Below are 21,494 nucleotides of genomic sequence, written 5' to 3'. Positions count from 1 at the left end.
TTTAAAGATTTTATTTCAGTCATAGAAAAGAAGAGTGCCTCGAAACCCACAATTTCTTCAACTTTTTCTGTATTTAATTTGTATATATTTTTTTCAATACATTTTTATTTTATTTTACTACTTTGTCTTTCCAAGAATGCTCTCTGGTTTGGTATTTGGAGATTATTAATAAAAAATACATAAAAAAACAATACACTAAAGATTATGGAAGAGATGTAAGAAATATATATTTACTGGATGCAAACACATGCTAATGCTTTTTGTTGTTGTTGAAATATTATGAAATCAACAATCAAATATGTTTACTCTGTGTTTACCAGTCCAGCTGTTTCTTACAATAAACACTGTATCCAATTAGCATTTGTGCAGACCTATTTGCATTGTTTATGTAATGCCCCATCAAAAAAGCACTGTGTTCAGTGTCAGTTAAAAGTTGTGGTGTCCATTTTCTGAGTGGAGGGGTCTTTGAATGAAGAACCTTCCTGTGGGTGGGACTTCCTGGTCCGTGCCAGAATCCACAGAAACAAAAATATACCTGAGAAAAGGAGAGGAAGAGAAGAGAGGATAGAATATGAGGGCAGAGGAGAAGAACATGTAGATATGCAGACAGCCATATCGTTTACAGTAAACACAGACTGATCCTCACCCTGCATGCTGTTGAACACGGTGAAGAAGTAGTTGCCTGTGAGGGAGAGAGGCCCATAGGTGCAGAAGGCAAGAACCCAGGGGATGCCCAGTACACAGCTGAGCCCCAGCACTGTGGCCCAGTCCTTCCAGAGCTGGGCCCGGCCCTCCTGGTGCCTTACTCCACGTCCCCTCTGCCTGGACAGACGCACCAGCACAACCCCCAGCATGGCACAGTTGAAGAGCAACACCAGACCCAGGTATATGATCACCATCAGATAGATTACCATCCCCAGCCGGTCCGCATTACTGCTCAGCCAGCAGCTGCAGGAACAAACACCTCCGTTAACACTGGAGCATTGTGTCAGTGTGTGTGTGGGTGTGTGTGTGGTGTGAGTGAGAGTGATGTGGCAGGCCAGGTCTCACATCTCTGTGGCTGAGGTGCTATTGCTGCTTGAGGAAAGGCTGTATTTGCCATAGGCTCCTAGGGATCCATATATCACTACCACTAATGTAGGAACACCTGGAGTAGAGGTGCAGGAAGTGAAAGCAAAGGGAAGAGGAGAAGAAGAGGGACAAGGAGAAGGACGGAAAAGAGGAATGTAGAAAGCGGGAAAAAAGATATAAGTTGTTAGATCTTGTTTGATCACCAAGCAACCTTCTCAATCCAGACCAGCACCAGTTTGATCCCCAATCCAGTGGTCAGCTCATCCTATTCCAGCAGGCATCAGGTGGCAGAGGCCAACTCACCCCATCCCACCAGGCAAAGTTTGAGCATGTATCTTCTGATATAGATGTCGAAGACTCGGACCAGGAGCAGGTAGAGGTGGAAGCCCTCAATGGCCATCCAGGAGAAGGTGGCCAACAGGGAGTAGTGGAGGAGGAGCCCCAAAGCTTCACACACACGCTCCTCATAGCCCAGCCACGCCCACAGAGACCCAACCAGGAAGAATAGATGCAGACACAGAAGTGCGCAGGTCAACTGCACATGCACGCCCACCGAATGCTCCAAATGTCCCTTCCTAAGGAGGACAGACAGACAGACAGACAGACAGACAGACAGACAGACAGACAGACAGACAGACAGACAGGTAGATATACATACACAAAGATGGTTCTTCATTAATTCTAATTTTGAAAACATTTATTCAAAAAAATTGTTTCTATGTGTGTATTTGACATCCTGACCAAACGATACCGTTTGTACGTGTGGATAACTAGGGTCAGGGTTGTGAAGAGGACCGAGAGAGTTGAGCCTATATAGGAGATGTAGCTGAGCTGAAGCTCATTGACCGGGTCCACCATCCCAGGGTTCTGATGTGGGGGACATGACAAGCACATCATAACATTCACAAGGTGCAGATTCCAGTCATTGTGATGACAATGAAAAATGATCTGTGACATATCTGGTTTTATTAGGTGTGAGAATTGATGTGTGGCTACGTTGTCAGTTTACCACTAGCACAGCAAAGAAGCTCAGGTGGTCACAGCTGCACACAAACTCTCTGTCACTAAAAGTTGTCTTACAGCCGTGTGTGCTCCAGTCCCCTGAACTCACATCCCGCCCCCCCACACACACACACAGACACACACACACACAGCAAACACACACAGTAAACCTCAGTAATCCAATAAATTTTTTACAAGAAAGTATTCAGTAGAATTTATGTGTACATGTTTATTTTCACCTGTTCCATTTTGATGGTCCTTCCAAAAGACACACACACCGTCTGTAATCTGCAGCACAAGTAACACACACACACAAACACACACACACAATACTATCACTGAGTTATACCAATCCCCCAACAATCAAATCAATATGTCTTTTTGTCTTTCTCTTTTTCCAAGCAATGTCACAGAGGCAAGCCTGGACTGATAATCTGGCATACAAGGGCAGATGCTCGGTGGGCCGACGCACTTGGGGCCAATATGATATTTAATATATATATATATATATAAATCTTTAAAACACTTTTTTTATTATTATAAACTTAAAATTGGCCAACGACCGGCCCATAAAGCAGGGACAGCGGCAGTGGCGGATCTAAGGGGTGGCAAGGGTTTTATTTTTTATTTTTTATATGCATTTAGCAGACGCTTTTATCCAAAGCGACTTCCAAGAGAGAGCTTTACAAAAGTGCATAGGTCTCTGATCATAACAACGAGATAGCCCCAAACATTGCGGGTAACCAAAACATGAAGCATAGATTGTGAAAAAACAGTCCCAAAGGGCTTGTTACAATTAAACAACATGAACCTCAATCTTCCCATGGTAAAATATTATTTGTACATTACAGAACATTTCAATAAATAATATTAGTGTTACTGTTTAATTTAAACTACAAATATCTAGCCTAATCATTTACCATAGGGAGTACTGTACCCCCCTACTTTGGGTTTGATTCGCCTCCAGGAGGCCACCCAACAACTTCCTTCTGCCACCCCATTGCCACCCCGAATGAAAATCTCTAGATCCGCCCCTGGACAGCGGCCCATTGGTGACACTGGGCTGGCCCAAACACGTCTCTTAACAGGCTCCACCCCTCCCCCTCTGTTTGTTGTGTCAGATGCAGTGGTTCAGAGCCAAAAATCTGTGGATTAGAATGGAGAAACAAAAGTGCAAAGGCAAGGGGGGGGAAGTTGCAGGCCAAAAAAAGTAAAAGTCTAGAGGTTGATGCCTCAACATGTGCAAAAATAACCAACCGACATGTTTAGTGCAATAGCTTCAGTTTCTAAGCCTACAGTAGGCTACCTGCCAAAAACAGGTGAACATAGAACATGGAGGAGAGGTGACTGGCCATGGCACCTGTGTCTGACCGATTGTGGTGGGCCGCTCTGAGCAAAAATGCCAGGGACATTTTTTTGTCCCAGTCCAGCCCTGCACAGAGGGATAACATCTATCCTGTTATGGTAAATGGAAATCAACTAAATGTCTCTGCCTGTCAGCCTGTCTGCTTACCCCATTAAAATGTTTGAAGGTCATATTGACAGGTTGGTCTAGGTTGCTGACAGCATAGTGCCCCACCTTCACAGCCAGGACTGTTTCACCAAGAGCCTCTCTTCCCTGGGGAGACTGGCCCTCAGACCCACCTGCCATGAGCCCGGCTGTGTGACCAAGCTGCAGGTTGGTGAGAGAGAGAAAGAGAGAGAGAGAGAGAGACAGAGAGAGACAGAGAGAGACAGAGAGAGACAGAGAGAGACAGAAACAGACAGACAGACAAAGGGAATGAAAAAGATTGAGATATTGTACACAGTCAGAGTGTGGAGGAAGGCAGAGTTAACTTAGTCAGAATCTACAGTGTGAAGGGGGTATGAAATACATTTGGGGCTTATGTACACTGAAAGGGTTAAAAGAAGTTTACAGTTGGATAAGATTCTTGATACAATGAATGTTGATTTAGCAGAGATGCCCCCTGCAGTTTTATGACACCTAACTAGGAGACATGAAGAGAGTTCTTGTGACCTGGGGGGAAGAGACAGTTGGTCTGAAGACAATGTGGATTCAACTGTATTGTTTTAAGGAGTAAGCCAATGACAGAAGAGATTTGGTATAGCTGCTTGTCTGTATTATGGACCAATGACTTTTGAGAACTGTGTGCTATAAAATTATCTGTTGAATTGATGTTTTGGGGGGTTCAGGGCCATCAGCTGGGTAGTGCTGGTGTCTGTTGGACTCTCCGGTTCCATTCTAGAATGCTAAGTGGAGCTGTATGGAATTGTGTTATTGTCTTAAGTTTGTGTGTCGATTATGTTATGTTGGTAATGTTATTATGTTTACGTCATACTTCAAATAAATATAAACTTGATACTTCACCCAACTTCAGCTTAATTATTGATTCTCTCAAAAACGTCCACGACAGGGGTCTGAGTCTAATGTATGATGGGAGTCTACAGAGACTACTGAGGGGAGTCAGTCTCAGGTACTAACCCTGAAGAGAGAGGAGGGGAGGATGGTTACCACCAGCAGAACTTCTTCAGAGACCCCGCTGAGAGACATGCTCTTCTGTAGCGCCAAGGCTGGGATGTGGACCTTGTGGTTTGATGTAGGCTCAACCTCCACCTGGCCTCACACACACATATCCCCCCATCCACATGACACACACACACCAAGCACGGAAATGTGTTTAGCAGAATTGAAGCTAAGCTTCTGTGGTCAGAGTATATGAAGGCAGACATTGGAAGGGTGAAACCTGAGTGGTTTCCACTGTTTTCCTGTCTCTGCAAGAACGGTGAGTCACACTGCTGATGTCTGAAAATATAGAAGAAGCAGAAGTCTAGATAACTAACCTCTACAGATAAGTTGACCGTACTCCGTTTGAAGTGAGATTGTGAGGTATTAAACCGGGGAGTAAAATATCTACATGTCAGAATCCTGTCTTCATAGCACCTACCACAACAGTTCAGATAAAACACATACTTGTCACAAACATGGGATTATAATAATATACTTGATGAATAATTACAATTGATAAACAGAGTGTATTTTATTTACCCAGTCCAGTTTTCTGTTTCAAGACACTCATTCAGAACATTTTCACACCTAGACCTATCTAAATATGTATACAGGAGAAAGAGAGAGAAGAAGAGAAAGAGAGAGATAGGAGTTTAAAAAAGGCATTTACAATCCATCAGCATTTTCATCATTATGTCTGCCATGTTGTCACCTCACCAGAGTTTCCCAGCACTGCAGATACGAAGGTCAGTAAGGTGGTGGAGATGGTGATGATGCCAAAACATTTTGTATTGAGGCTGCTTCTTCTCATTGTCTTGCTGTGGCTGGTTCAACACTGGATGTACTGAATCACATGCAGTTGAGTTGTTGCATTTCCTGGTTTGGTTCCTCTTGTGATCATTTCCACTGGGGTGGTGTCATGAGAAACTTAATGAGTGATTGAGATAGATTACACAGCGGGTGAACAGGGCCGTTTCTTGGAATCCCGGTCCCCTTGACAAAGTATTTGCCGCAAAATATTTGTGTTATAATGTTTATCTGTAGCATACACCAAGTATTTCATAACTGAATGTTTTTAGTTTAATGGTAACTTAATAAGTAATTAATTACGGAGGTATCAGCCCATTGTCTGTTACTGGTTTTTACTGGGCAAATTCAGATAAGGGTTTAAGTTTCAGAAAGCGTGAAAAGTGCTAGCTAACGTGTGTGCCTGGATGCTACATGATTGCTACTAATGTAGCCTACTGTTGGCTCACCTCTTACATATTTGACTGTTGTTATAAAAATTCCCAGCATTGACTGTGTTTTCTCTGTACTTTCTTTCTTTTTTGTGCCCCAGAATTATTGCGACAACAATTATTGCGGCATTCTAACTGTCACACTGCACAATACTTGAGAATTGGGAAGCAGATTCGAGCAGGTCATTTATTACAGCAGAGGATGGAAACCCTTGATATTTTTTACTATTTAATTTAGAAAACGTCAATTATTTTCTATTTTTCTGCAAGCGTATTATTTTGGTTTGAAATATTGATTTGATTGACAATTATTTAGGCAACATCTGAAAACTAAGTAATGGGCCCCTTTCAAGCCATGGGCCCCGTGAATCATATCCACCTTTCCCCGCAACGCGACGGCCCTGAGAGTGAAAGACAGTGTGTGTGTTTACTAGTTTCTGGGGTATGCAATGAGAATCATTGTGTGCTAGATACAATGAGAATCAGGGCAATTTACGTACAGTTTTGTTTATTTAGATAGTAAGCAATTTAGTCAAAACAGTGCAGTTCATTGACATTTGACATGTCACCATACGTGACTCCACATGTGACTAATCATGTGAGCCTGCATCAAGAACATTTTAGCAAGGGTAATAATAACCCCTTAACCGAACAACAACCAGATAACATTTCAAGAGTTTCATAACTCAGCATGCTGGCATTCAAACCATTGAAACAAGGAAGTGTTGTTTTGCCACATACCTTTCATGGTGGGAAGTGAGAGATACTTTTACACAAGAGTAGACTGGATTAAAACACTACACAACTATTTTATTTTAGATTGTAGTGCCTTTACAGTATAAAACCTCATTTGCATTTATTTACATGTATCAACTTTAATCCAGTGACCAAAAATTGTGTGCAAGCCAAGTTATTGCAAGCGCAAAGAAGAGCACAGTATACAATAGATGTGGGGTTACTTGGTTAGTGGTGTGGCTTGTTGGAAGGTGTACTGCTGTCAATAGTTGAGCTCTTGTTCTCAGCTAATCTCTTTTTCTCCTTTCTGGCTATGGCCCACATCCATAGGAAGATAAAGAAACCTGATCAAAAACAACACAGCTCTTTAGACTTTGGCAATAGTCATCTTATTTTAGCACCACAGACTGTGTGTGTGTGTGTGTGTGTGTGTGTGTGTGTGTGTGTGTGTGTGTGTGTGTGTGTGTGTGTGTGTGTGTGAGAGAGAGAGATTGTGTGAGTGTACATTTGTGGTAGTGTGTGTGAGTGTACACAAGTTTTTGTGGTTGTTGTGAGATTGTGTGGAAGTGTGCAAGTGTGTGTCCATATGTATGTGTGTGTGTGTGTGTGTGTGACGAGGGGCTGACCTACCCTGCAGAGAGTTGAAGATGCTGAACAGGTAGAGAACGGCGTAGTTGAGGTTCTGTAGACTCAGGAAGGCCAGGCCCCAGGTGGTCCCCAGCAAACAGGACAGACCCAGCACGGTGCACACATCTTTGCAGGTAGGAAGACGGTGAGCCCTAGGCTTGTCTCTGGTGCCAGACATGTTGTTGTAATGCGTCAGACTGCATATCCTGAAGGACACGGTGATCAGAACCCCGGAGGAGAAGAGGAACACCATGGAGAAGTAGGCAAGGTTGACACCTAGCAGGAAGGTCTTGTCCTCGATCCAACAGCTGTATGGAAGCAGAGCTTGGCCCCTTACCACCTGAGTACAACACACTTAACAACAGGCTAATAGCACACAAATAAAATACTACTGAGATATGTTCAAAACAAACTACGACACTAAATAACTAACACGCTACTTATGTGCCAGATAAAAGCCTGACTTGTACTTACATGCTGTTAGTCTGGTTAGTGTTTAACATGGCCATCTCAGAGAGACCGTAGAAAAGCGAGTTTCTCGCCGTCACAGCCAGAGAGACCCCCACTATCACACAGGGGACACCTGGACACCAAATCACGTATATGGACACAAACATGATCCCAAGTGTGCAGGTTTGTGTGTATGTACAGTACATATGGATATACGTTTGGATCTTTCCAAGTTACAAGTCATTTATTGTCATGTGCACAACAATGACAACAAAGCGGTCATGACCACCTTGGCTCCCTTCCAAGAATGCTCAAAAACATAAATAAGGTATGCATGGCGTGTGCGTGAACTCCCTCACCCCAGCCCAGGATGCTGATCTTGACCATGTAGTGTCTGTAGTAGGTGTTGAACACTTTGACCAGCATCAGGTAGAGGTGCAGGGCTTCCAGAGCCATCCAGGAGAAGCTGCACAGCAGGCTGTAATGCATGACGGCCGCAATGAGAACGCACACCCAGGCCATGTCCAAGTTGGCACCCCACTCACTCAGCATGAAGGAGGTGTTGAGCAGGAACAGTGCCCCCGACAAAGACACGTGGATGGAGGCGGAGGTATCTGACTTGCATTGACTGGGAGCAAAGACACACACACACACCCACAAATGAGAAAGAGACCACAATGTTGGACATTTTGTCTATAAGCTTCACACACACTTGTCAAATGCACACGTGACGTAAACACTCATGTCATACAAACACACACACACATACCTGTTGAAGGTGTAGAGGAGCACAGAGGACAGTGTGAAGAAGGCAGACAGCCCACAGCCCACGTAGCTGATGTAGGATAGAATCTGCCAGTGAACTGGATCTATAGGCCCCGATATCTGGGTGAGGAGTGAGCAATGAAAAACAAGAGAGAAAAAGAGGTAATGAGATGTGCGAAAAGAGAGAAAGAGATACACAATATACAACTCTAATCTTAAAAAGTTCAAAATCCAATCTGAGCATCTGTCTACGTATCTGTAGTGAGAGTTACCATCAACACAGCAAAGGGTGTGGCGTGGTCACATCTGCACTCCACCAGGGTCTGGTTCTGCACTCTGGTCAGGTTGGTCTCGCAGCCCTCTGTCTTCCAGCCCAACTCTTCACCTAACAGGGAATCATCATCGTCAACGTCTTCATTACAGTCCCAAGCGCACAGAGGATGCTATCTACTGTTGAGCAAGACAATAATTACAGACAATAATGTAATCAAGTCATCTTCACCTGTTTCCTGAAAGAAGTGACAGACAGGATACTGGCGCTCCTGTGTGAACACGTGACAACATGGAACCGAAGACATCATCCCTTGACACAAAGCTTTTGCTCTCAAAACTGAATGTAAAATCTCCCTCACTAGAAGAAGACACTACAGTATGCATCTGTGCTCACCACTGAAACAGGCAGAGTACTTAGTTGGCCAGTATAGGGGAACTGCATCTTGATTGGCTGGGAAAGGTTTGCCAGCTTTTTGCCCCCAGAGAGCTCGATCCTGATGGCCAGGCTACTGATGTTCTCAATGGACATCTGACCAGGATTGAAGGATGCAATAATGGATTAATGGAAGGATGGATGGAAAAATGAATAGATGAATAGAATGATCTAGAGGTATACAGTATTTTTAGATGGATGGATGCATGGACAGATATATGGAAGTCGAGTGGGTAGGGTACCTGGAATTGCTGCGAGGAGGGGTAGGTGACCAAGCCCAGACTAATGTTCTCTACTTGGAAATTCTTTATGACCTCAGCTGGAAACCAGGTCTCTGGGATATAACTGAAATCCCCAGGAATGAGCTCCAGGAAGAAGATACATAGCCACCATCATCATCATCATCACCATTATTATTATCACCATTGTATTCCTCATTGGGTGTCATTGCCTATAGGCTCCACCTATATTATATATATATATATATAAAAAGGAAATTGCAATACATAGAAAATGTTGATTTTATAATGTTTGTCTTGAACATTGCATTTGACGGTTTAGGCATAATTTACGTTTTTGTGGAGAAAAGTTTAAGTTAACATTTCAAGCTTATAGATATTTTTGGGGGCATATTTTCAGTTTTCAGGTGGTACTAGAATTGTGATTCCTAAAAATATATTGCCAGTGACAACGTAATTAGAATAAGTAGGCCTGTGCATAATTAAAAAAAATATACAGAAATATTAGTTGTAAAATGTAAGTAATAAAATGGACCTTTCTGAAACGGATGCAAGCACACCTCAAAATTTCCCCCCAAATTGTACCATCTCCAGTTCTCATTAAAATTTGTCCTCAGTGATCCTACCTGGGGAGCAGGTATGTTTATCACGCCCTCAGAGCTGGACGTGAGGTTGGAGATGTTGGAGAAGGAGACCAAAGACACAGAAAGGTATCTGTTGTTGTAGATGTTCGGCCATCCAGGGAAAGGCTCATCCAAAAGGCTTTGTATTAACCCCCTCTCTATACTGGAGTCGTGGAGGAGAAGAGAAGAGGAAAAGAGAGATGGGATGGGAGAATAGATGGAATAGCGGCAGTGGAAGGGGGAGGAGAGGTATGCTAATGTTGCCACTAAAATAAAATGTTAGTCAACTTACTCTAAAAAACGTCTTTTGAGAGTGATGTTGTTTTTGAACAGGTCTGGACACATGCTCCTGATTGTGAAGATCCTCCAAAGGTTTGTCCAGCTGGAGGGCCTGGGCCTTATCTGCAACAGTGAGTTGATCGCAGGTGCTTTGCATGGAGTCACATGACACAGGGAGGAACCTGCAGATACAGCAACAAAACGAACTGACAATGTTTGTCACATGATAAACAAACCACAAATGCAAATGTGAAAAGTTGAACCATTTTTAAATGATTAAAACATTGAAGATTTAAATGAAATAGCATGCTTACATATGTTGAATGAAGCTGTCCCATCAGTCATGGTAAAATTTGTTTCTACAGAGATATCATCAACATCATCATCCTCACCATTGACAACATGCTACACCAACATCATCTTCACCATCGACAACATGCTACACTAACATCATCATCATCATCATCATCATCAACATCATCAACATTATTATCATGCTTACTTTGCCCAAGGTCCAATGCCAAATCGATGCAGGTGTCATTTATATAGTTGCATTCACAGTAGCAAATGTCATTCCCCCAGGTACAATTTTGATCCTGATTTGTACCAGAATCGGTGATGTAGATGTGATTGTTGGTCAGGTTCACAGAGGAGGTTCCTTTAATGCTTTTTACAACCAGTTCGTGTCCTAATGACCAAACCAAATTAATCCATTAACTGTGCTTTGTTTTAATGCTTTAAATCTGTGTGTTTAAATCTGAGGGTTTGTGCATGTACTGTATGTGTGTGCAGTGCAGTGCAGTGTGTGTGCTTGCATGTGTGTGTGCATTTGTATGTGTGTGTGTGTGTAGTGTGGTATGTCTGAGTGAGTGTGTGCAATGTTACCATTAATGTAGGTGTGAACCGTGGCCCCAACCAGCAGCAGCAGTAAGTGCAGGATAGGAACCATAGTCGTGTACAGTGTTATTCTGAAAAAATCAACAACATCAACATCAAAACTCTAGGCTGAGAACAAGAATCTGCAAAGGCTCTGGAGTACCAGCTAAGGCACTGGTATAATGCTCCAACACTCTTGTCTAACACTCACAAATCTAAACATTTTTGGTATCTTGATTAACCCTCATCCGATGAGTCAGTGGAAGGAGCTCCACCATGTCAGTAAACTATATGAGTGAAATGGCTGGTTTCTACAACCAATACAATGCCCTACAAAAAGGGGAAGTGAGTATCTGTGCAGAAATATATAGCTGAGTAGCTACTCCGAGTCAACTGCAGTATGTATCTATAATATGAATTAAGAAGACAATACTAGGCTAGGAAATCAAATGGTTTGGCTGGTGATAGCTATTACTAGCTTGTTAGGGATCTCAGTCATCATGGCAAGCCTGCTAGGGAACAGACTACACATAGTCCAACTATATATATAAATATAAACTGGCTACTATGTCATTTTAATTTTATCTTTACTCTGATTACGTTGGTAGCCAGTTTATATATATTTTCATTATTTAATACATTTTCAAATATTTCTAATAGCTTTTTTCTCTTTGCATTATGGTATATTTTGAGTAGATTGATGAGAAAACAAATGTCTTCCAATTAATAATAAAGTTGTAACTAATTGGTTGTAATAATAATAAAATAAAATGTGGCAATGTCTTTTAGGGTATTCAACTTGTGACATAAAGCATAATATAAAAAAAATGGTGTCATGAAATGTGCAGAACTTTTCACTTTACTGAATGCAGACAATTACCACTATGTTGTAGTGACGTCTTCTGTATCCAGTAGACATTTAAATTTCAATGTTTACTTAAATCAATCAAAGAATACTTTATATTGGCTAATGAGTAAGCAATAACACACCAAAGATGACCATGTGCTAACAGTGATTCATTCATTGACCCCATCTTTTAAATTAATCACAGGGTTGATCACTATAAGGGTGTATGATCTGTATAATGCTGTATGATACATTACATTTGTGTGCATTATAGGTAATTATAATTATAAATGTAATGCAATCATGAGTATTGGTGTACAACATCACAAGTTTTCATGAGTATTTAGAACAGTGAGTGTTTAAAACCTATACTGTATTATTACTGTATTGAAATTGATTTGGAACAGGCTATTAAGGAATCATACAATCTTCATACAAATACTTACAGATCTTATGAGGCAGTCTTTTCTATCCAAGTCCTTCTGAGAAGCCAGAGCAGTGTGACTTCCTCTCCTGATGCTCTTCCTGCTCACCACCTGCTGACCAACACTCACTGAATGTTGAGTCTGTGTTTTCCAGTAGTCAAATCGACACGCTCTCAGCTTGTATCATCCGTTCACATGGTAGAGTCAAACAATGTGTGCTTTATGTCTGATGGAAGGTCAGTGTGTCATCAAATTTGTTTAATGCAAAACTTCTCAGTGTGTACATACATCACCAGGGTGAGATATTCCAGGAGTTACTGGACATGTACTTGATCTCACAGTTCAGGAATACAGTATAGTTAATACATGTATTTATGAATGTAACATTTTGTATAACTGAATCTTTGACACATTTTTGATATACCACAATGATTTCAGTTTTCTAAGATGGGGTCAGTTAGCACCAAGTGACTATTAGTACATCATAATCTGTCATCTCTTTAGTACATCCTATTAGTACATCATAATCTGTCATCTCTTTAGTACATCCTATTAGTACATCATAATCTGTCATCTCTTTAGTACATCCTATTAGTACATCATAATCATCATAATCTCTTTATTCTGATTCTGATATTGTTTCATGGTGTGTTATAGCATACTCATAAGCCACTTTGAATTCATATTTGATTGCTTTTGGGAAGTGATGAAATCTAATGCATACCTGAGGTTCTACTACAACATTATAAAGTTGTCATTTTCGGTATTGGTGACAACCAGTCAGTAACAACTTTATTATTCAATAAATGACATTTGTTTTCTCATCAATCTACACACAATATACTATAATGCAAAGAGAAAAAGGTTATTTGATATATTTGCACATTTATGGTGATTTACATTGCCACAGATTTCAGCCCTTGATCTTACTGACATTGAAGATTAGTGTGGCGGGGTATGTGTGTGCTGATGTGTGTTTTTGCTCTCTTGTGTCTGTGTATAGTTGTGTGTATGTGTGTTCAGGTTTTGGTACTGTGAGTGACACTGTGAGTGACACTTCCTGTGCAGCGATTGCTGCTCTTCCTCATGGATACCAAGATCCACACGCAGATGAAGAACCCTGTATACAGAGAAAGAGAGTTTATTCTAAAACCAACATTCCTTTGTTTATTGTAAAATTTTACTGTATTATTTTATTTCAGTATATTTGTGTGTTTATGAGTGAATAAATGTGTGTACAGTATTTGCATGTGTATATTTGTGTGTGTGTGTGTGTGTGTGGGGGGGGGGGGGGGGGTATTTTCATGTTATCATGACCTCCACAAAACTATTTTTGTTTTAGCCCTGCTGTAACGGGTGAATGGAACATTGTCAACCAAGTGTTGTTTGTGGCGGGGCAGTCTATTCTCTCTCTAGCATTTGCAGGTGTAGGGCATAGTAAACAGGGTGTAAGGAGAAGGGTGCAGACCAAAAGTGTAGTGTACAGAGTGTAGTGTACAGAGTGTAGTGTACAGAGTGTAATGTACAGAGTGTAGGGGTTGGACCTTGTAGGGAGTTCAGGACACAGAACAGGTAGAGGCCTGGTGTTGCCAGTTGACCGAAGGAGAAGAACACCAGACCCCAGGTCACACCCAGCAGACAACTGATGCCCGAAAAGGTGCAGAGATCCCTTCTGACTCTGCCCCTGGCTACGTCAACAGTCCCTCCCTGTGCCACCCTCATAGAGAGGACACGCCTCGCTGCCATCCCCAGGATAGCCAGGTTGAAGAGTAGGACCAGGCTGACAAAGCCCACCGTGGTCACAACCTTTGCCACCTCATCAGATAGGTAACATCTGGGGGAGAGGGGGCGAGAGTAGTTAGAGAGAGGGAGAGAGAGAGAGAGAAAGAGAGAGAGGGAGGGAGGGAGGGAGGAAGGGAGAGAGAGAGAGATAGAGGTAGGGAGGGAGAAAAAGAGGGAGAGAGAGCACCGTAACAGTACTGCCCAGGGGTGTATTGGGCGCAGTCTTACATTTTGGTAGCGGTGGTGTTGACCTCAGATGATGACAAGGGCACAGGGCCATACGCGTCTCTGTTTATGATGACTACAATGATGACTATGACAGCAGGAAAGCCTGACACACACACATATACATATACACATATTTCATAATCTGATAGAAACATTGGTGTTGTATACGAGTCACCCCATCCCTCTTGTTATCAGTGGTCAACTCACCCCAACCCACGAGGCAAAGTTTAAGCAGGTATCTGCTGATGTAAATGTTAAAGATTCGGACCAGGAGCAGGTAGAGGTGGAAGCCCTCAATGGCCATCCAGGAGAAGGTGGCCAACAGGGAGTAGTGGAGGAGGAGCCCCACATAGATGCAGGCCCCCGACGAGACCATTGATGACACCTGTTCCATGAGCAGGAAGTGCAAGTTGAGCAGGATCAGTGCCACGGCCAGGTTGATGTGCAGCTTCAGAGACACATCTGCAGGACCAGAGACTCTGCAGAGAAAAGAAGAAAGAGAGTACGAAAAAAGAGAGAAAAAGAGTAGGAAATGAACAGAAAGAATAGTGAGAAGCCACGCCCTGTCTGGAACCTGACCTCTACCAGATACCAAACCTACCTTCTAAGCCTCTGTTGGATGTAGAGCCCAACAGTGAAAATCAGGAAGAGTAGGGACACACAGCAACCAATCAGAGAGATGTAGCTCAAGGCCACCTCATCATTCGTTGCTAATGGAGGGGAGATCTGAGGAGACAATAATAACACACAAACACACCCATTTACACTGGAACAGACACACACACTGGTTCACAGGCTGTCAAAATAATTTCATTAAAAGAATACGTTGTTTGTTTGTTGTGAAATTATGTTTGTATAATCTAAATTCTTCAGTACCTTTTGACTAAGGTCATCTTATCATGTAATACTTTTATGAGTGAAGTGAGTGGGCGTTTTTTGTTGTTGTATGTTTTGCGTGTTTGTGAGTAGATGTACATTTTTGAACGTGAGTTCATTCATGAGTTTGTGAGTACTGTGTGTGTGTGTTTCTGTGTATGTGTGTTTCTGTGTGTGAGTACAAGATGAGAGCATGTGTATGTCTGTGTGTGTATGTGTATGTGTATGTGTATGTGTATGTGTATATGTAGGTGCATTTGTATGTGTATGTGTATGTGTACCATGAGCACAGCAAAGTAGGTGAGATGGTTACAGGAACAGAGCACTCGATCCTGGCCCTGTTCATAGTGGGTGGAACAACCTTCTCTGTAGTAATCTATCAGGACCATTCACAAAGAAGCCCCATGTTAGACCTCACTAGTTAATCTCACTCAGGAGCAGTGTTGGGGGAAGTTACTCAAAAAAGTAATGTATTACTTTCTGTACAAAGTAATATTATTACTTATTATATTACTTTTACTATTACTTTTAGTAGCAAGTTGTTGAAATGGGTGGCTCTAATGGTTTAAAGTGGAATTTTTGCTAGCTTCCAGCTTAGTTTCTCTGTGGACACTTTCTAGAACTTTGAAGTGCTGTTTTTGGCAGTAGATAATATTTTGTTGGGTTTTTTACAATATCCTCAAAGAAGGGAAATAGTGTGAATAATTCCACGCTGAAAACGTAACATGTTCTGCAGCCATGATTGCTGTTGTGTTTGTCTGCAGCGTGAATCAAAGGCAAATAGTAGGCTACTGCGCCCAGGAAGTGTCCTTTAGGCAACAATCTGTATTTAAGTCCTTTATTGAATTCATGCAGTAACTTAAATAGGTAACCGTAATAATATTTCTCAATGTCAAGTAACGCGTTATATTACTTAATTACTCACTTAAGTAATATATTATTTAACGTGTTATATAACATAACGCATAACACGTTACCCCCAACACTGGTCAGGAGCACGCTCACTGACTTCCTCATCTCTAATAATGCTCATAATACTAGTACTGATGCCAAACATTTGATGCTGTGTTTACTTACTGTTGTCAGAGAAATTTAAAAATTGACAGGAAAAGGAAACATTTGTTCCCATCTAAAACACAAACACAGATCAGTAGAATACAGTTAGGAACAAAAGGCAAGTCTGTTGAAAACTGTATGTCAGTTTCGGCTTGTGACTGATAAAGTGTAGTTGTAGTTACACTTTGGTCTGCAGGGCAGGGTAGAGGAAATGTTATGTTGACAGGCTCCTGAAGACTTGAGATTGTCTTGTTGCTCACAGTAATACCCACAACCCTATCATGCAGGACCGCCAGGGGCTGCAAGGAAACCAACACAGTGAATACACAAACACATGAAACACACTCACATATTCTAACACGCGTGTTACACACACAAAGACATACAGACCAACCACACACAGACATACATGCACATTCACACACACTTCAAGTACAGTAGACACACACACACGCACGAATTGAGGCTCATAACCTTGAACACATTGGATGTGATCATGCAGAACACTATGTTGTTGTTCTCCCCATGGACCAGCACCTCTCCTGGTAGCTTCACTTCCAGATTCATGCTGGTGTCGTTAAGACAGTCTGAGGTCACCTGCCACATCACACAACTCAAAAGAGTCTGTATAGAGTCTATACAGTAAGTAAGTTATGGAAAGTAATGAAATAAAGTAAAGGTACTGACCTCCTCAGAGATGTTAAGTCCTGTGAAGTTCTCATCAGGTTGAAACATTAGAGCCTTCAGATGCCCTACACTGATGTGTGTAATAGACTGGTTTAGATATGTGTTCTCCAGAATCTCCTCTAGGCTTTCCATTGATCTGGAAAACACAAACACACAAATGCACACTCACACATACACACACACACACACATACACAAACACACACACACACACACACACACGGGTGAGCTACACAAGTACTGTGTCAAATACCAGTTATAGACAAGTTATATTGTAGAGAAAGTCTTTTGTTTGTTTAGTAGGATATTAAATACTCCATGATGGCGCTAATGTTTTCAGAGTCTAACAACTTGTCAACTATCTTCATATGTTCTGTTGTATTCTCCACAGTGTTCTTCAAATGACAGTTTTGAGGACCTGGAGGAACAGAATAGTACATCATTCAGCAGGAATGAGTAGAAAAGACAGACAGACAGCAAAGCAAGCAGACAGAAAGGTAGGTAGGTAGGTAGGGAAGGAGGCAGACAAACCAGCAGTCAGACAGAATATTGCAGAATATATTCATGTTTTTACCTTTTGGTGTTATTTTACATTTGTGTTTATTCTTGTCATCTCCCTGTTCACTCTCGTCATCTTGTTTTTTCTGGTCTTTCTGTTTGTTCTCGTTATTAGGACCTGGAGGAACCGAATAGTACATCAATCAGCAGGAATGAGTGGAAAAGAGAGAGAGACAGACAGACAGACAGACAGACAGACAGACAGCAAAGCAGGCAGACAGAAAGGTAGGTAGGGAGGCAGACAAACCCGCAGTCAGACAGATAATATTTCAGACATTATTGCAGAATATATTCATGTTTTTACCTTTTGGTGTTTCTATATATTTCTCTATATTCTGACAATCTCCCTTTTTGTTCTTCTGGTCAACTTCCTGTCTTTTTTGGTCCTCTTCTGGTGGATTTTGATTATCTCCATGTTTGTTCTGGTCATCTCCCTGTTCGCTCTTGTCATCTTGTTTTTTCTGTTCATTTGCATGTTTTTTGTCGTTGTCTTTCTGTTTGTTCTTATTCTTGCACAGGTTATTCTCGTTAACTTCCTGTTCATTTTGGTTTGCTTGTTGTTCAACTCCCAAACTTACGGCATTGTCATCTCTAGGGTTGTGTTCAGGGTCAGTTGTCAGCCGATCATTACTCATTCCTTCCAAAAGGCAAAGGATGAGAAGCAGGGTGATGAGCCTGGACTCCATCCTGTCTGGAATGAAGATACACAACAGAGATACAACATCAACTCTCTGCTCACCTCATACACCTTTATAGTGTCCCCATACAGATATTTTCACTGTAGACACAAACAGACACTTCCAAACGAGTCCCGTATTACAGTAAACATCTCCTTATCACACTTTTACGTCTTAATATTCGTTTTTTTGTCAAACGTATATCAAGTAGACAAAGGCTCAAATAAAGTGTAAAGTATTTCAAGTAGAAAGAAAGTTGAATTCAAAGTTAAAATATCAGAAGTGGAATGTGACTAACAAAGTATAATAGGTAAAAGAGACTAATAAAAAAGTGTTACGAATAAGATGTAGAAAGTGTCTCATATAAATCATAAAGTATGAGAAGTATAAAGAGACATGCACACCATGGCATCAAGTGGAAACTATAAAGTGTCATGTATTAAAAACATTTAAGGAATCAAATGTACACATTTAAGGAACACATATAGGAAGTACAAAGTACCTTAAATAAATGTAAAGTTTTAGAAGCGTAAAGAGACTAATATAAAGTATAAATACAGCACTTAGATACACACCTTCTGGAGAGGACAGAACAAAGAGTAGCAGTGAAGCCTTCTGTGGAGCACTATCCTAGACAAGTCCTATCTCACACAAACGTAGCATGCAGTGTGAGATACTAGGTATTAATTCTTAGGAAATCAGAAGAAAACACCCAGTAAAGTCAAAGTAAACCCAGTCCATTTGGAACAGCGGTCGTTTGTGCTTTAGCTCAAAATTATCCTAACAATTATGCTGTTAAACTGGTAATGCTGCTTTGCATTATTCTCAAATGTGGCAAATGTCTGGTGTGTGATAGGACAGTTCAGGTCATCTGAAATAGAATACTTCTCTAAAACAGAGCAAAATTTGAATATTCTTTCAAATGGTTCCTTTACAATTTCCATGTTAGCAAAGAAACAAGAAGTAAAAAAAAAACTGGCAATTTGAGTTCTCTTGAGTTGGATTAAAGTAGAAGTCTGCGTTTTATCACAGGATAGACAGCGATGAAGAAGCTGCCATAATATAATAGGTTGATGGTTGTCGTTGTCACCTCTTCCTTTTTATTATCTTCATCATCATCTTCATCTATTGTACTTTTTTACTTAATTTAAGATCAGTGTATTTTTGTTGTTTGCACCTTCCTGCCACAGTAAATTCTGTGTTTATGAAACATACATGACGAATAAACCGAATTCTGATTCTGATGAGTCTGAGGTTCTGCAAACTGTGTCCAACCCATTGGTGTGGAACTGCATCAAAGGGGCGTCACCAACTAAAACATATTCCACTGGGGCCTTTAAAGTATTGATCAGTAGTGTTTATATGAGCCATATGGACCCCCTCCCCAGTCCCCACACACACACACACACACACAGTCTGGCCTGTCCAGGTCAGCCTGTAACCATGGCCACACCAGAGCTCTTCTGAGAGGTCGCCTCTAGAGGGTGCCAGCAGGCAGGCTAACATATATCAGTAGAGATGCCTGTCCTGCCTGCACCACAACAAGGTACCTTAGAAGAAAACGACATCAGTGCCTCCAGTCTTCCTCTTTGGAGGCTCAATCACTGACCAATCATAGGGCTTCAGTAATGCACAGAGGTCCACAATAATATTTGGGTCATAGTTTTCACCTGTGTTAGGCAGGACGACTCTGTTATTCTGTCACCACTGACCACCTGGCCATACGATACAAGGGTCGTTTACATCTTCTCACCTGATGCCTGCCCGTACACATTCAATTATTAACCCCCCCCAACCCACTGCAGCCAGGTCATTATGGGGTCCAGCTGTGTCGTCTAAACACATTCCAGCATGTCTGTCTTCTAGTGACTGGGTCTCTCACCTCTCTGGCCTGCCTGCACATGTTGGGCTTGGTCCATCAGCTCTATGTTAACAGGCTGGATGCAGATGGCCTCAGGACACACATACACAGGTGTGCCAGGCCACACAACAAGGAATCAGGGTTAAGTCATAGTCAAGATGCCAATGTCGAGTGTGCACCACTAAGCACATGGTGAAGACCAGTAGGTGGTCATCGATTAGCCAAGTGATTATAGAGGACCATAAACAGATTCTTTAATTTACACTTATTTAAACTACATTCTATGTACACAATTCCCAAAACAACAAGTGGCAGATACCACATTTATTTTAAGCTAGCAAATAATAGTATGAGACACAAACAAGAAAACCAAACGAGAAAAATATATTTTTACGGATGACTTTGACAAAGGTGATGATGGGCAGATGAGGTGAGAAGGGATGGATGGATTGAGGGAGTGAGGGAGGAAGTTGAATTTCCTCTGGTCACACCTGGCTGATCACCTGGCCAGAAGAACTTCCTCCAGGGGAAACACTGTGACCAACACAATGATCAGACTTGTGTAGGATGACTGGGTGTGAGTGTGTGTCTGTGAGGTTGTGTGTGTGATTTGTGAACATGGGTCCTCTTCATGTGCAGGACCTGAGGCATTTAGAGTGCAGTCAGACACACAAGACCACTACTCACTCATCCATTCATCACTCATGCATTCACTCCGGTACAGAGGAGCTGGCTGCAGGACTTAATGAAAGGGTAACAGTCTCTGTCATCTGTTCACACACACACAAAGGTTTGTTTTACAATTCTTGTGTGGACTTACATTTCATTCCCATTCCTAGGCCTAATCTTAACCCATAATGTATCTAACCCTAAACAACCTAAAACCCCATAGATAGAGTACTCAAATATATGGGGACAAGGAAAACTTCTTCACAAATGTTCCTCAGTTTGCTATTCTTGTCCCCACAAGAATAATTAAACACACCCACACACACATCCACCTAGAGGAGATAATTCACTCTGATGTACTGCACACTCCAGATGTGATGTTGACTTTCTGGTGTGGTCCAACCTAGACCCCTTCAGCCAGCCTCACAGCTGAGTCTCTGGATTACTGATATAACTGTGTTGTATAGACATACCAGTTATTGAACCTGGGATTAGAGCTTGACAAGGTTATCCTGAATCAAAGGCTAACGTGACTGATATATTTTCACTTTAATAACAATATTGTTTGTAATTTAGATAAGTATCAGCCCAGAGTGATACAGACATGAATACACATACTCTGGATCACCTGTGAGAGTGCAGCCTGTGTGACCAGGCCGAGGGGGGAGGTCTGACTTCCTGACATCCGCTCCCTCGTCCCCTCCCCTCGTGA

The 21,494-nt window shown here is 41.8% G+C and overlaps 3 protein-coding genes across 8 annotated transcripts; all 3 read right to left on the bottom strand.

Moving 5' to 3' along the window:
* Positions 1–47: 47 nt before the first annotated feature.
* On the bottom strand, positions 48–19,082 carry LOC124481749 (adhesion G-protein coupled receptor G5-like). Of its 3 annotated transcripts, XM_047041940.1 has the most exons (15): positions 18,828–19,082; positions 17,880–18,266; positions 17,592–17,693; positions 17,333–17,435; positions 17,019–17,154; positions 16,806–16,928; positions 16,514–16,630; positions 16,353–16,404; positions 15,557–15,651; positions 15,001–15,125; positions 14,692–14,878; positions 1,375–1,459; positions 1,051–1,147; positions 647–948; positions 49–535 (listed from the first exon to the last, which is right to left on the bottom strand). In XM_047041940.1, exons 2-15 carry the CDS (start codon positions 18,259–18,261, stop codon positions 423–425), a joined length of 2,019 nt encoding a protein of 672 aa, XP_046897896.1. In that variant the 5' UTR covers positions 18,262–18,266; positions 18,828–19,082; the 3' UTR covers positions 49–422. The 3 variants fall into 3 exon arrangements, with proteins under 3 accessions (XP_046897898.1, XP_046897896.1, XP_046897897.1); XM_047041941.1 differs by lacking the exons at positions 49–535; positions 647–948; positions 1,051–1,147; positions 1,375–1,459 and adding exons at positions 13,156–13,509; positions 13,934–14,223; positions 14,400–14,502 and having other exon boundaries at positions 14,607–14,878; XM_047041942.1 differs by lacking the exons at positions 15,557–15,651; positions 16,353–16,404 and having other exon boundaries at positions 48–535.
* LOC124481754 (adhesion G-protein coupled receptor G1-like) lies at positions 1,847–5,426 on the bottom strand. 4 transcript variants are annotated; one of them, XM_047041951.1, is made up of 8 exons: positions 5,297–5,426; positions 5,120–5,177; positions 4,915–5,014; positions 4,556–4,687; positions 3,587–3,745; positions 2,313–2,361; positions 2,152–2,172; positions 1,847–1,938 (listed from the first exon to the last, which is right to left on the bottom strand). In XM_047041951.1, coding segments are annotated over exons 1-8 (615 nt in total). In that variant the 5' UTR covers positions 5,391–5,426; the 3' UTR covers positions 1,847–1,936. The 4 variants fall into 4 exon arrangements, with proteins under 4 accessions (XP_046897907.1, XP_046897906.1, XP_046897905.1 ...); XM_047041950.1 differs by lacking the exon at positions 1,847–1,938 and having other exon boundaries at positions 1,945–2,177; XM_047041949.1 differs by lacking the exon at positions 1,847–1,938 and having other exon boundaries at positions 1,945–2,172.
* Positions 6,317–13,045, bottom strand: LOC124481751 (adhesion G-protein coupled receptor G5-like). Its single transcript, XM_047041946.1, has 15 exons — positions 12,411–13,045; positions 11,127–11,209; positions 10,744–10,929; positions 10,556–10,600; positions 10,255–10,423; positions 9,966–10,125; positions 9,343–9,465; positions 9,062–9,196; positions 8,897–8,936; positions 8,667–8,779; positions 8,399–8,514; positions 7,989–8,257; positions 7,654–7,762; positions 7,183–7,487; positions 6,317–6,896 (listed from the first exon to the last, which is right to left on the bottom strand). Exons 2-15 carry the CDS (start codon positions 11,188–11,190, stop codon positions 6,781–6,783), a joined length of 1,950 nt encoding a protein of 649 aa, XP_046897902.1. The 5' UTR covers positions 11,191–11,209; positions 12,411–13,045; the 3' UTR covers positions 6,317–6,780.
* Positions 19,083–21,494: the final 2,412 nt, after the last annotated feature.

This window comes from Hypomesus transpacificus, chromosome 19 (assembly GCF_021917145.1).
Source record: "Hypomesus transpacificus isolate Combined female chromosome 19, fHypTra1, whole genome shotgun sequence".
Classification (NCBI taxonomy): domain Eukaryota; kingdom Metazoa; phylum Chordata; class Actinopteri; order Osmeriformes; family Osmeridae; genus Hypomesus; species Hypomesus transpacificus.
Note: the sequence above shows the minus strand (reverse complement) of the source record. Positions and strands in the feature narration are given on the sequence as shown.